The sequence below is a fragment of the Anomaloglossus baeobatrachus genome, chromosome 11 (genome assembly GCF_048569485.1).
Source record: "Anomaloglossus baeobatrachus isolate aAnoBae1 chromosome 11, aAnoBae1.hap1, whole genome shotgun sequence".
NCBI classification, from domain to species: Eukaryota; Metazoa; Chordata; class Amphibia; order Anura; family Aromobatidae; genus Anomaloglossus; species Anomaloglossus baeobatrachus.
This window is the reverse complement of record NC_134363.1, coordinates 168,215,635-168,229,330: the sequence shown is the minus strand read 5'-3', so window position 1 is coordinate 168,229,330 and position 13,696 is coordinate 168,215,635. Positions and strand designations below refer to the sequence as shown.

General features: G+C 46.6%; 1 protein-coding gene across 1 annotated transcript; it reads right to left on the bottom strand.

Moving 5' to 3' along the window:
- Positions 1–4,360: 4,360 nt before the first annotated feature.
- LOC142257218 (indolethylamine N-methyltransferase-like) lies at positions 4,361–12,995 on the bottom strand. The gene is made up of 3 exons (XM_075329363.1): positions 12,845–12,995; positions 7,585–7,792; positions 4,361–5,021 (listed from the first exon to the last, which is right to left on the bottom strand). Exons 1-3 carry the CDS (start codon positions 12,993–12,995, stop codon positions 4,592–4,594), a joined length of 789 nt encoding a protein of 262 aa, XP_075185478.1. The 3' UTR covers positions 4,361–4,591.
- Positions 12,996–13,696: the final 701 nt, after the last annotated feature.

Here is a 13,696-nt window from a genome sequence, read left to right as displayed (position 1 = left end):
ATTTTGCAATTCATGTAAATAAATGAGTTTCATTCATTGACATCTGATGTGATTTCCCTTCATTTTTGAGCAGTAATTATAGCCACCTCCTGTACCTGCTGCAACAGAGACACCTTGTAACATAACAGGTAATAATGCAGTATAAACTCATATACTGGATTAAATGGCTAATCGAAGACTTAGGCAATCAATAACAGGGGGCCGAGACCTAACAATATTATTATTTATTATTATAGTGTAGGGGTGGTCCAACCCCCTACAATGTAAAGTGTATGCTTATATTTAGTGTAATGTGTTATGTGCTATAAATGTATTAACCATGTGTATTAGTCAGTTATAGCAGAGTGGAGAATGTTAAGTAGGATATAGTGTGAGGTAAAGTCTTTGGATGTCATTTATAGGAAGTAATGTAAAGTATAGGATTGTTATGTACATACATTTTGTTAGTAATGTAGTGCCCTACGGGGCAGGTGTTTTAACCTACTCGTTGACAGGCCGGGGGTGCAGATCCTCTGCATAGTCACGGGGTGGCCTGGCCCGGGTCCATTGCCCCAAGGTGTACAGGGAGGATGGAGGTAGTAGTCGTAGGTTAGGAAAGTCTATTAGGATCGTGACCCTTGAAGAGTTGGTAGACAACGTGAAGTATGCCTGCCCTCAAATTTTTTATCCCGACAGTGCAAGTCCTGTGGAAGCAGCTGCCCTGCTTCTCCTCAGCGACTGTGTTGAACGCCTTGGCCCACAGAGCTCTGCTCTGTGTCTGAAGCTGCACTCTCCTGTTCTGGTATGTTGTGTGTTCTGAGCTGTTGCCCCCAGTCGCTGCCACCGGCTGGTTCACTACTCTCACTAGGTCAACCTGCTCTTCCCACTGTGTGCTCCTGACCCCCCCTTGTGGTTGCTTCTCCCTAACCCTGAGTCCCCAGTCCAGTGGATATGGGGAGCCCCTGGTGCGGTGGCGTCCTGTAAACCCACCGCTGTAATGACCCCCTACTGGGATCCGACCCTAGTCCAGTCCCCATTGGAGAGGGCAACCCATTGACTGTATGTTTGTGTATGTGTAAACCGGCCTCAACCTTACTTGGACCAGGATGAGTACTACACCCTAATGGGGGTGCAGTACCCTGTGGTGCCTGGAGCCGCAGGAGCACCACAGTAACACAAACACTTCATGTCAGGTTCAGCTCACTAGGGGGGTGGAAGGTGTGTTGAGCAGGAAGTCACTTCCTAGTTATAGAGGGAGCTTACGCCTAATTCTGCAGTAGGGTTCCTGAAGTGAAGACTGTAACTTGGGCCCATTGGGAAACCCAGGAGGTATTCTCGAAGGGTCAGGATCCTATGGCTCACCTCAGGATGGGCTAGAAGAGTCCATGGACTAGACGGCCATCAGAGCAGGGAATCTCAGATGGGCCAAAAGAGGTCGAGTGACTAGAGGCCGTCAGGGGCAGTGAGAGGACCACTGGTAGTCGAAGAGAGAAGTGGGGCAAGAGGAGGCATAGGCCCTGAAGAAGGAGTATTCCAGAAGAAAGCGGCAACTGGACCATAAAAGTGTGGCCATGTCTGTCATGATGTTAGAAGATCAAATAAACTGTTCTACGTTGTTTTGCCAAGAGAACAACAATGTCATATGATCATCTACTACGTCTATTATGGGGACTGGCTGCGGGGTGGTGGACGCTGCTCTGGAGAGAGAACCCTGCCTGGAAGGCTCAGTCCACAAGGGATGGGTAAGAATACAGTAGGTGAGGGTAGAGATGGTAACAGTGGTATACTGGAACAAAGGTTACTGCAGATTGTCGGAAGAGGTAGGTCTTCAGGTTCCTTTTGAAGGTTTCCACGGTAGGCGAGAGTGTGGTATATTGGGATAGAGAATTCCAGAATATGGGGAATGCGTGGGAGAAATCTTTTATGCGATTGTGGGAAAGGGAGATATGATGGGAGGTGAGAAGTAGACCTTATGACGATCACTGGTTGCATGTAGATAGGCATCGAGAAATTAGGTCACAGATGTAAAAAATTGGTTAAAAGAACTGAAGTCCTCAGTGGTTGATACCTTTTAATGGCTAACTGAAAAGATGGTAATAATAGCAAGCTTTCGAGACTACTCAGGTCTCTTCATCAGGCATGATGAAGAGACCTGAGTAGTCTCGAAAGCTTGCTATTATTACCATCTTTTCAGTTAGCCATTAAAAGGTATCAACCACTGAGGACTTCAGTTCTTTTAACCAATTTTTTATCTCTACTGGCTAACACGGTACAAAGATATATTTTACCTGTCACAGATGTATGAAGAAGACAGGTTGTAGATGGCTTTGTATATCATGGTTAGTGTTTTGAACTGGATAATTTGGCCAATGGGAAGCCAGTGAAAGAATTGGCAGAGAGGAGAGGACAGGGAATAGTGGGGAACGTTAGGGAGAGTAGAGTAAAGACTTGGGTGAGTTGCAGGAGATGGCCCCTCTCCCCATCGCCAGGGCCTTCCTTCTATACCATTTCCGTCATTCCCGTTGTGTTGCACTGCACGCTAAACGTCCATTCACTTTGGTGTGACAGGCGAGTCGAGCCCACCCAAGTGTCCGACCTGCTTGTTTAAAGTACCAAGCACCCAAGCATGGTAGTGCTCGCTCATCACTAGTTATGAGTACCGAGCACTCGAGCATGGTTGTGCCCGCTCATCACTAGTTATGAGTACCGAGCACTTGAGCATGGTAGTGCCCGCTCATCACTAGTTACAAGTACTGAGCACCCGAGCATGGTAGTGCTCGCTCATCACTAGTTACGAGTACTGAGCACCCGAGCATGGTAGTGCCCGCTCATCACTAGTTATGAGTACCGAGCACTCGAGCATAGTAGTGCTCACTCATCAATAATCCTATCACTTCTCAGGCACCATTGTAAGAAGAGTATTCACTACCTTTCATTTTTACCTTACAGTGGATTTTAATGTTAGCTGATGGGTGTGTAGGTTTGCGTGGAAGCTGTAGAAATAAAATGATAGGAAATAATTCCCATCATGTCATGTCACATCATCAGTACTTTTTTTTTTACTGTCATCTTAGTAGTTTAATACTAGGTCAGTGTCTTATTGTACATAGGGTAAAGAGAGAACAGGTCAATATATAGCCGTAGGATGGAAACAATACAGATGTAGATGTCGCGGGCAGGGAGGGGACGCTGCGCTCACCACGCTCAGGTCCGGTACTGCTGCTGCTTCGCTTGCTGCTCGGTCGGTGGCTCGAGCGGTGGAACGGATCCCGGGGACTCGAGCGGCGCTCCTCGCCCGTGAGTGAAAAGGGGAATGGTTTTGGGGATTTATTGTCCGTGACTCCACCCACGGTTGTGGTGAGGTTGTAACACCACCGCTGCTCTGGACGGGGATCCCGGGAGCGATGACAGGGAGCAGCTTAGATGTTGTTCTTCCCCTCCGTGGATAGGGGGATTGGTTGTCCCGGGGCCCGGTGAGGGAGGGATGGCAGGCGGGTTACGGGGCCTGGTGAGGTGCAGGGTTGCGGGGGCAGCGCGGTGCCGCATGGCACAGTGGTACTCACTCAGCCAATGATGAATGCAAAGTCTCCGGTAAAACAAACGGCTGGATGGACGGGTCCCACAGACGGCTGCGGTGGTTCTTCTCCCGGTAGGTTGGCGGTGACTGCCTTTCCCTGCACCTGTGTTATGTTCTCGGTTCTGGTGGCTTCCCACCAGTAACCCGCTCCCCAGCTTGGATGCTGAGGGAGCCCCTTTTGCCCGCAGGCTCTGGCCCTGGGAACTGTAGACTTGGCGGTGACTGTATTTCCCTTCACGGTTTGAGCGGTTGCCTTCAATCGGGTCTTGACTGCTGGGAAACCCCGGAGGTTCCCTTCGCTAACGGATTTGACCGGTTTTACGGCGACTCCAAGCCTGGGCGGGGTCCGTAGGCCCTGCCGAATGGTGCTGGCTTCTCTTCGCTCCCCGATCCGGTACCGGCGGGCCACCGCCCATCCCCGGTCCTTACGGTTCACGTCAATCAACCCCTCCTGCAGACGGTCACCACTGTCTGCCAACCTTGCTGTATGTGCCCGGGCCAGGAACCCGGACACGGTCAGTCTGCTCCACTACCACCTCACTCTCCGAACTCAACTCTACCCCTCTTTCTCCCTTCCTTTTCCCGCCTCCAGGACTGTGAACTCCTCGGTGGGTGGGGCCAACCACCTGGCTCCACCCCCTGGTGTGGACATCAGCCCCTGGAGGGAGGCAACAAGGATTTTTGTCTGACTTTGATGTGCCTAGCCGGGGTGTGGGGTGTGTTGTTGCAGTACCTGTGACGTCCTGGCTCGTCCAGGGCGCCACATAGACAGCGACGAAAATAATCCATCATAAAAATGTCAGACTTGTTTATTTGGTGCTAAACTACAACATGCAAATATCGTAAAACAATTAATTAATTATTTTTGGCCAAGAAAAAAAAGAAGGATTGGATTGTAAGGATTTTTTTGAGACTCAAGGGATGAAAAATAAATCAATTTAGAGGTTCCTTCCTATTTTTTATTTGCATATCTCATAAGTATAATGTAACACATCTTATGTCTGGGGAATCTGTACAATGTAATTAAAGTGAACGTTACTTTGGTTTTCGGGCACAAATGTAATAGTAGCCTCTATAGTCACAGACGTCCATCCTTGATTGATCGTTACGCGGAGCATAGACGGCTTTTTCAATCTCGTATCCTGCCTGTTTAAACGCCTCCTCCAGCTCCTCCTTTCTTGTGGTCATACTGGAAAAATACCGGTTACCAACATAGTAAAATGTGGCATCTAGAACACTTAAGATCAGTAAGTGGCCTCCAGGTTTAATTAGATCCTTAAAGTTTTTCAGAACATTACAGAATGATTTTATGTCTTCGCAAGGAGCTTCAAGGCAGAGACAGGTAAGGAGACAGTCAGCAGGTTGCAGAACAACGGGATCGAAAGGCTTTCTTTTCAGAGCATCACATGTAAGGACTTCTTTCACCTTACTGCGGAGCGTCTCGGCCTTGTTTTCATAATTATCCCTTAGAAAACAGAAAAATAAAATTGTATTTATTCCCATATTATTTGATATTAGTTTACTCCATTTTTCATGTTTGCTTTTCTTTTATTACTCTTTTTTACTTTTTTAATACTATATGTTTTTTCTTTTTTCATTTTTTTTTAATCTCTAACCCATATTTATCTCTAACCCTTGTCGTATCGACTAAAAGTCCATCTTTATACTGTCTTAAAAAGGTTTCTCTCCGGCACAAAATAATGCCACCTTTGTCCACAGCCTTTTTCTCACAATTCTCCATTAGAACATAGAAAAATTTAATTTACCGCAATTTAGTCCCATATTACTGTATACAAATAATCTAAAATAACTTTTTTTTTATTAATTTCTGGACCAATGTGATGTTATACGTCACTAGTATGAAATGTTTTCAACTAATTTAGTGATGTACATGAAAGTTTAAGGGTTAAGAATCTTAAAGACTCTATGTTAAAAAATTCTTGAAAAAAAAAAAAGAAGGAAAATGTAAAAATAATATAGATAGGTAAATTGGTTCAATGTGAGTTCAATTCTCCTTGAATTCTAAAAAACCCCAAACATTTGGATTATCCCTTTTACCATTGATGCGGCCCTCTCTGGACTCTTTACTTCTACATGGCATGCAATGTGCCCTCCTTCCATCTATTCTTGGGTTTCCAACTCCAAGAAATTATCGGTAGAGAATGATAATGGAGGAAGAGGACGAGGTATGCCGTGTATTGCCTCATTTGTATTGACCCAAGTTATTAAATTGTTACATTAATTAGCTTGTACCATGAACATTCTAAAAATAAACAAAACAAAAAAAAAGCCAGAAAAGATGGGATTATTTTTTTTCACAATGTCCTTCAAAAATGGAACCATAATTAATAGGGATGATCGAATACCTCAAATATTCGGCTTTGTGAATATTTGCCGAATATGTCGCCTCTATTCAACTATTCGCGAATATTCGATGCGCAATGTAAGTCTATGGGAAACTGAAATAACAACTATTCGGAACTATTCAGGCTTCCCATAGACTTATTTTGCGCATTGAATATTCACATAGCGGCAACCTATTCGTTGGATATTCACGAAGCCGAATATTTGAGGTATTTAATCCTCCCTAATAATTATCTAAAATGTTATACATTCCCCAAAATAGTAGAAATGAAAATGTCAACTAATCTCACAGCTTGAAAGATTGAAAAATAAAACAGTGATTATACCTTGAAAAAGGTATAAATACAAAAAAACCATACATACAGAATAAAAGTAAAAATATTATTTAGGCCAAATGATGAACACTTCAAAATTTAAAATGCAACCCAAAAATTTACCAAAATTCTCTCCCCTTTTGTTTTTTTTTTTTGCTTTTTTTTAAAAAAAGAGTAATAGTTAATCAAAAAGTTACACGTATCCCAATATGGTGCCATTGAAAAATACAACTCATCCAGTGAAAAAGAGTTAAAGGTAGAATGCAACAATGAAAAACAAACAAAACAACCAAAAATATTCTGTTGCTAAGGGATAATTTTTTGAACCAGCTACCCCCCATGCAAATGAGAAAATCCAAGGTCTGATTCCCTTCTGTTTACAAAGTAGACGGTGAATGTTTTACATTAATAATTTAACATCTGCATAATCCGGCTTTCTACTACTTGATCAAATAATCCGGGCTTGGATCCGAAGACTGTGAACACACGGCTATCTGATAACTGAATTTCTTAGTTCCCAACCATGTTACACTTTGAAATTTGATCTTCTTATTTTTTTAGTTTTAAGGGGGCTTTACACGCAACGATATCACTAATGATATGTCGTCGGGGTCACGGAATTCGTGACGCACATCCGGCCTCATTAGCGACGTCGTTGCGTGTGACACTTATGAGCGAGTGCTAACGATCAAAATTACTCACCTAATCTTTGATCGTTGACACGTCGTTTATTTCCCAAATTTTGTTGCTGGTGCAGGACGCAGGTTGTTCGTCGTTCCTGAGGCAGCACACCTCGCTACATGTGACACCCCGTGAACGACGAACAACAACATACCTGCGTCCTGCCGGCAATGAGGTGGGCATGTCGTTAATGCAGCTGGTCTCCACCCCTCCGCTTCTATTGGCGGGCCGCTGTGTAACGTCGCTGTGACGCCGCACGAACCTCCCCCTTAAAAAAAGGGTTGTTCGCCGTCCACAGCGACGTCGCTAGGAAGGTAAGTTCATGTGACGGGTGTTAGCGATTTTGTCCGCCACGGGCAGCGATTTGACCGTGACGCACAAACAATGGGGGCGGGTGCTTTCACAAGCGACATCGCTAGCGATGTCGCTGCGTGTAAAGCAGCCTTTAGGCTTTCTGTGATTTGCCAAATGGTCTCTAATTCCTGATCCACACTATAGAGATATTCTCTTTGTCTATAAGCAATACTTATAGTGGAGAGAGCCTTCATAATACCCCATGCAAAGCATACTAGATACAATATAGCCTCTTAGGCTGCGAATGGGGTCATATTAAGATTGAATACAATTCAATCCGCCATATATCATGTCTATAGTTTCTATTTTACGTACCTGTTCCCTTCCAGTTCACACACAAATTTGATGACATGAGTCCAGTCCAGGGCATCCGGGTCCTTTCGCAGCCATTTCTTCAGTTGCGTTCGGTTTTGCTCAAGAAAGTCTGAAGTTATGATCTTGTCAAAAACTTCACAGGCAGAAAGCAGATGGTAAATTGTTGGCCCTGCTCCAAAGTCGATGAGGGTATCTCCCTTCACAGTTCCTAAATGGAATAGGTTTAGAAATATTATTATTTTATTATTCATTATTATAGCGCCATCAATTCCATGGCGCTTTACATGAGAAAGGGGTGTACATAATAGGGACAAGTACAATAATCATAAACAATACAAGACACAAACAGGTACAGGAGGAGAGAGGACCCTGCCCGCGAGAGCTCACAGTCTACAAGGGATAGGTGAGGATACAGTAGGTGAGGATAGAGCTGATTGTGCGGCGCTGTATTAGACTGAGGGTTATGGCAGGTTGTAGGCTTGTCGGAAGAGGTGGGTCTTCAGGTTCCTTTTGAAGCTTGTCAAGGTAGGCGAGAGTCTGATGTGTTGTGGTAGAGCATTCCAGAGTATGGGGGAGGCACGGGAGAAATCTTGGATGCGATGGTGGGAAGAGGAGATGAGAGGGGAGTAGTGAGGAAGATCTTGTGAGGATTGAAGGTTACGTGTAGGTAGGTACCAGGAGACTAGGTCACAGATGTAAGGAGGAGACAGGTTGTGGATGGCTTTGTATGTCATGGTTAGTGTTTTGAACTGGAGTCGTTGGGCAATGGGAAGCCAGTGAAGGGATTGGCAGAGAGGAGAGGTCGGGGAGTAGCGGGGGGACAGGTGAATTAGCTGGGCACCATAGTTTAGAATAGATTGTAGGGGTGCGAGACTGTTAGAAGGGAGGCCGCAGAGAAGGAGGTTGCAATAATCCAGACGGGAGATAATAAGGGCATGTATTAGGGTTTTTGCAGCTTCTTGGGAAAGGAATGTTCGGATCCGGGAAATTTGGTATGTGACTGATGAAAACAGAGCAACTGTTGATGTGTGTGGATTTGAGAATCATGGGTAAGGATCAGTAGCCAGTGATGGCCATATCCGTTCCACACTACCGACTTATGGCACTTACATGCTGCGGTCTGCCATTATGAAGACTACTTGAGCAAAGCCGGCTCCATATATCTATACCTAACGTATGACGTAGATAATGGGAAAGGGCTGAGGGCAAATTCTAAACCCATACATTGGGATGGACTCGGATTTTGATATGAAAGGATCCCGTCTGCTCGGTTGCACAACAAATCTACATTTACTAGGGATTAAATATGATAAAAACAGAGACCAACTTGTTATTTCACTTTGTACATAAAATTAAAACATAAAATCATATATTTATTTTTTTCTGCTTTTGAAAATTTGAAAGATTTTTATTTAGCTATTCATATTGACCTACAAGTAAAGCCTTTTCTACATCCAATATGTAGACTTCATTCCAAACAGAGAACAATGGTGGAGCAAGAGTCTTCTAAACGTCTAGAACTTGATCATATTGAGACATTGAAGAAACCTACTGTAACGCCCTGGACCTCAGGGGTCACAGGTCACTACACTCACCACATACACCCCCACACTAGAAAGGTACCACCAGTCAACCACAAAGACCTGATTGCCTCCCTCAGAGTCAGACAGGCACACCAGGTGGGCGGAGTCAGGCGGAAAGACACGCCTCCCCAGGAGTCTGCTGGCCTGAGGCAGGAAAACAGTAGACAGTCCAGTTCAGTGCAGTACAGTGGAGTGGAGAGTAGTGGATTACAGTTCTGCTTGGGGCCTGGGTTGGAGCCTAGGACCCCAGATCAGTCAGGCAGGCAGACGGTAGTGGCCGCCTGCAGGAGACCGGGAATACGACCGGTGGAACCGTGAGGGACCGGGACAGGGTAGTGGCCCGCCGGAACCAACCGGGGAGCCAACAGGATACCGGAGCACCAGGCAGGGTACTCAGACCCCGAACTAGGCTATAAGCCACCACCATAGTCGAATTAACTGATTGTGGTCTGGACCTCAGGGGTTCATTCCCACCAAAGTCCCGTTTGAAGGCAACAGCCCAACCGTCCGGATAGTAGCCACCGCCAGAGGCCAGAGATCCAAGGCCCAGTGCCTGCAGGCAAAAGTGGCTCCTACGACACATACACGCCGGGGAGCGGACTACCAGTGCCCAGGCACAGTGGTCACACTACAAACACAGGTGCAGGAGAAAGGCGGACATTGCCAACCCGACTAGGAAGCTGCAGCCGGCTGCGGGCCCCATCCAACCCTCCGTTTGGTTTACCAGTGACTCTGTGTGGTTTAATCGTGAGTACACCAGTGCTATCCGGCACCGCACCGCGCTGCACCGCAACCCTGCGCCCTGCACCCCGGCCCTCGCACAACTGGGCCCCGGGACCAACAGCCCCTACCCAAGGAGGGGTCAACACCTAGCTGCGCCACTACACCGCTCCCGGGAGACCCCGCACCTTCACCGCAGCGGTGGTGTCCACTGTCACCACAACCCGTGGGTGGCGTCACGAACAATCATCCCAAAACCAAACACCCGCATTCCCCCGCGTGTAGTGTCAAACACCCTTCCAGAGCGACTTGACCCTTCCCGGGTCTGGAGGCGCTTGAGCCACCGACACACACGAGCCCGGACCCGAGCGGCTCGGCGCTCGCAGCCGAGGCCGTGGGGCGGTACACTACAACATGTGTGTCTCCATACCAAAGGGAACTAAAGGAGATAAGAAAATAAATTCAATGCAAATCCAATAAAAAAAAGAGATTTACCAAAATCTCAGTTTTTGGGTGAGTCGCTGCGGTTGAATCCAGCACTTTTTTTTAGGCCCGCTTCACACGCACGTGTCTTCGTTACGTGCTAGGTCCGAGCCCGCATATACTGGAGAAACAGGCACACGTAAACCCATTAAAATCAATGGGTTTATGTGCACACACGTGTGAAGCCATTGGCCCGTACCTCCGTGTAGAGCATACGTGTGTCCGTGTGCTCCACACAGATGCATGTCCGTTTTTCTCCGGCAGCACGGGTGTCACACGGCCCGAACCCGTACCACACGGATGTAAAGTTGATGCGGTCCAGTGTGACACGCGCTGAAGAAAACTCACGTCTCAGAGAAAAAAATAACAAATCTTTACTCCCCTTCTCCAGCCCTGCAGTCTCTGCCGCTGCTGTCAGTTGCTTCCGACCGCCGCTCATTATGCTCATTTAATATTCACTTCACTGCGGCGGAAGCAGCAGCAGCGGGGAGACGGCAGGACCGGAGACCGAAGATCAGCACCACGGACAGCGACGCCAGGGACAGGTGAGTTGAAAGTTCTCGTTCTCCGTGTGTTATCACGGATAACACACGGAGAACACATGTAGTGCCATAAACACGGCTCACGGAGGGCAATACGCACCTTTGACACGTCCGTGAAACACGTGCATGATTTTCACGGACGTGTGAAGGGGGCCTTATATATATAAGTCAAAATCCAATCTTACACTCACCTCACCTTGTACCTTTCAGTTCCAACCACCCCTAGTCCTGCAATAGGCTCTTCTTTTTTCTTCCATCCTGCACTCGGCAGTTCCGTCCGACTCTTCCATGTGCTAACCTCCACAACAACACGTCGGACTCAACGCACATCAATAATATGCATCACACCCCACAAGATGTTCTGGACGATCTAGTGAATGGAAGATCCGACTGAGAGGAGGTGAATACTAAAGGGTTTTTTTTAACCCTTGAGAAAATCTGCCCAAATCTAGATTTCAGGAGAGTTGATCAACTCAAAGAACTAACATTGGACTACTACTGTGTTGCATCGCTACTGTGTGGTGATGAGTGAGAACTACCATGTTCAGCTGCTCCATACTCCAAATGAACAGTTGGATGCTCTGATAGGTGTGCCTCAAGTACCTGAGAATAATGGAAGTGAATGGGACACGCAAGCATTTTTTTGGTATACTTGGTACTCAAGTTGAGCCCGTCCAAGCTTCCAACCTGCTCATTTGGACTACTGAGCACCTGTGCATGGTAGAACTCGCTCATCACTAGTTACGAAAACCGAGCACCCGAGCATGGTAGTGCCCACTCAACACTACTTACGAGTACCGAGCACCTGAGCATGGTAGTGCCCACTCATCACTACTTACGAGTACCGAGCACCTGAGTATGGTAGTGCCCACTCATCACTAGTTACCAGTACTGAGCACCCGAGCATGGTAGTGCCTGCTCATCACTAGTTACGAGTACTGAGCACTCAAGCATGGTAGTGCCCGCTCATCAATAGTTACGAGTACTGAGCCCCCAGCATGGTAGTGCTCGCTCATCACAAGTTACAAGTATAGAGCACTCGAGCATGGTAGTGCTCACTCATCACTAGTTATGAGTACCAAGCCCCCAGCATGGTAGTGCCCGCTCATCACAAGTTATAAGTATAGAGCACTTGAGCATGGTATTACCCGCTCATCACTAGTTATGAGTACCAAGCACCTGAGCATAGTAGTGCTCCCTCATCACTAGTAAGAGTACCGAGCACCCGAGCATGGTAGTGCCCACTCATCACTAGTTATGAGTACTGACCACCCGGGCATGGTAGTGCCCACTCATCACTAGTTACCAGTACTGAGCACCTGAGCATGGTAGTGCTCGCTCATCACTAGTTACGAGTACTGAGCACCCGAGCATGGTAGTGCTCGCTCATCACTAGTTACGAGTACTGAGCACCCGAGCATTGTAGTGCTCGCTCATCACTAGTTATGGGTACCCGAGCTGCCCGCTCATCACTAGTTATGGGTACCCGAGCATGGTAGTGCTCGCTCATCACTAGTTACGAGTACTGAGCACCCGAGCATTGTAGTGCTCGCTCATCACTAGTTATGGGTACCCGAGCTGCCCGCTCATCACTAGTTATGGGTACCCGAGCATGGTAGTGCTCGCTCATCACTAGTTACGAGTACTGAGCAACCATGCATGGTAGTGCCGCTCATCACTAGTTATAAGTACCGAGCAAATACATAAGAATGGGTTTACTTACCTTTCTGTAGTGCCATAACAAGTCAAGCTGAAATTTCTAGTTGGTACCTTATTTCCTCGATTTTGAAGGCAGAAAAAACAAAGGTTCAAGCAGCTGTAGAGTCTTAAAACCCTTAAAACAACTCAACAGATCTTAACTCCCTAAAACTCATGGGTGTACCATCGATAAAAAAGTCCTATCTCATCTCTAGCACAGATTACTAATTTTACCTGAAGTAAAGGTTTCATGAAGATTTTGTAAAACAAATTCAGTCCATTCTCCGAAAAGAACCCCTTTGCCATGAGCATAATAAGTGCTGAAGTAATCAAGGGGGCTAAATTCCTTAATATAGGTTTCCTGTTTGGTGAATGGTGGATCCATTGTGTCACCTGCTTCTTTGGTAGGTCTGTCACTTCTGGGAAACGTTACCCTATTTATCCCACTGGTTGTGTGACGTCAGTGCAGATAGTGTTTCTAAGCTCCCAGATTTGTGTAAGCCTATTCATGTAACAGGAAGCCTCAGATTTACTATGCTTTGGGAATGATGTGCATATTAGTATCAAATTGAAAATAGTTATGTAAAGCATTAAAAAAAAAAAGTGGACAACCCCTTTAAGTCTCGGAGGCCCATAATATACATGCGAAATAAAACTTAGATCTCGCCATTTTCAGTTTCTGAATATAAATGAGAACAACCCTGTCGAGCACTTGGTAAAAAATTAAAGGTAGTGATGACCTCATCACGCTGCTGCATACTGGACTGCGGGATGACGCGCTGGCGCCCTGCTCTGCTCCACTGACCTTGCATTCAGCACAGGGCTAATTTGCATGCGATGCACCTTCTCATGCCAATTAGACATGTGCAGTGGCCGAAGCCACACGGCCGGCCTACTGTGCTGCTGTTGTGACTGCGGCCCGTGAAGAGGGAGGCCTGGCCTTAATAAAGCTAAGTATTTACCACGGGCCCCATACACCAGTGATGGTTGTCATGCCCTGATGGTGGCCACCTTCCAGCGAATACGTTCGTGGCTGTGGCCTCGGTGCTTGCAGTCACCTCGGCTGCTGGTTTTACTAGCAGAGTA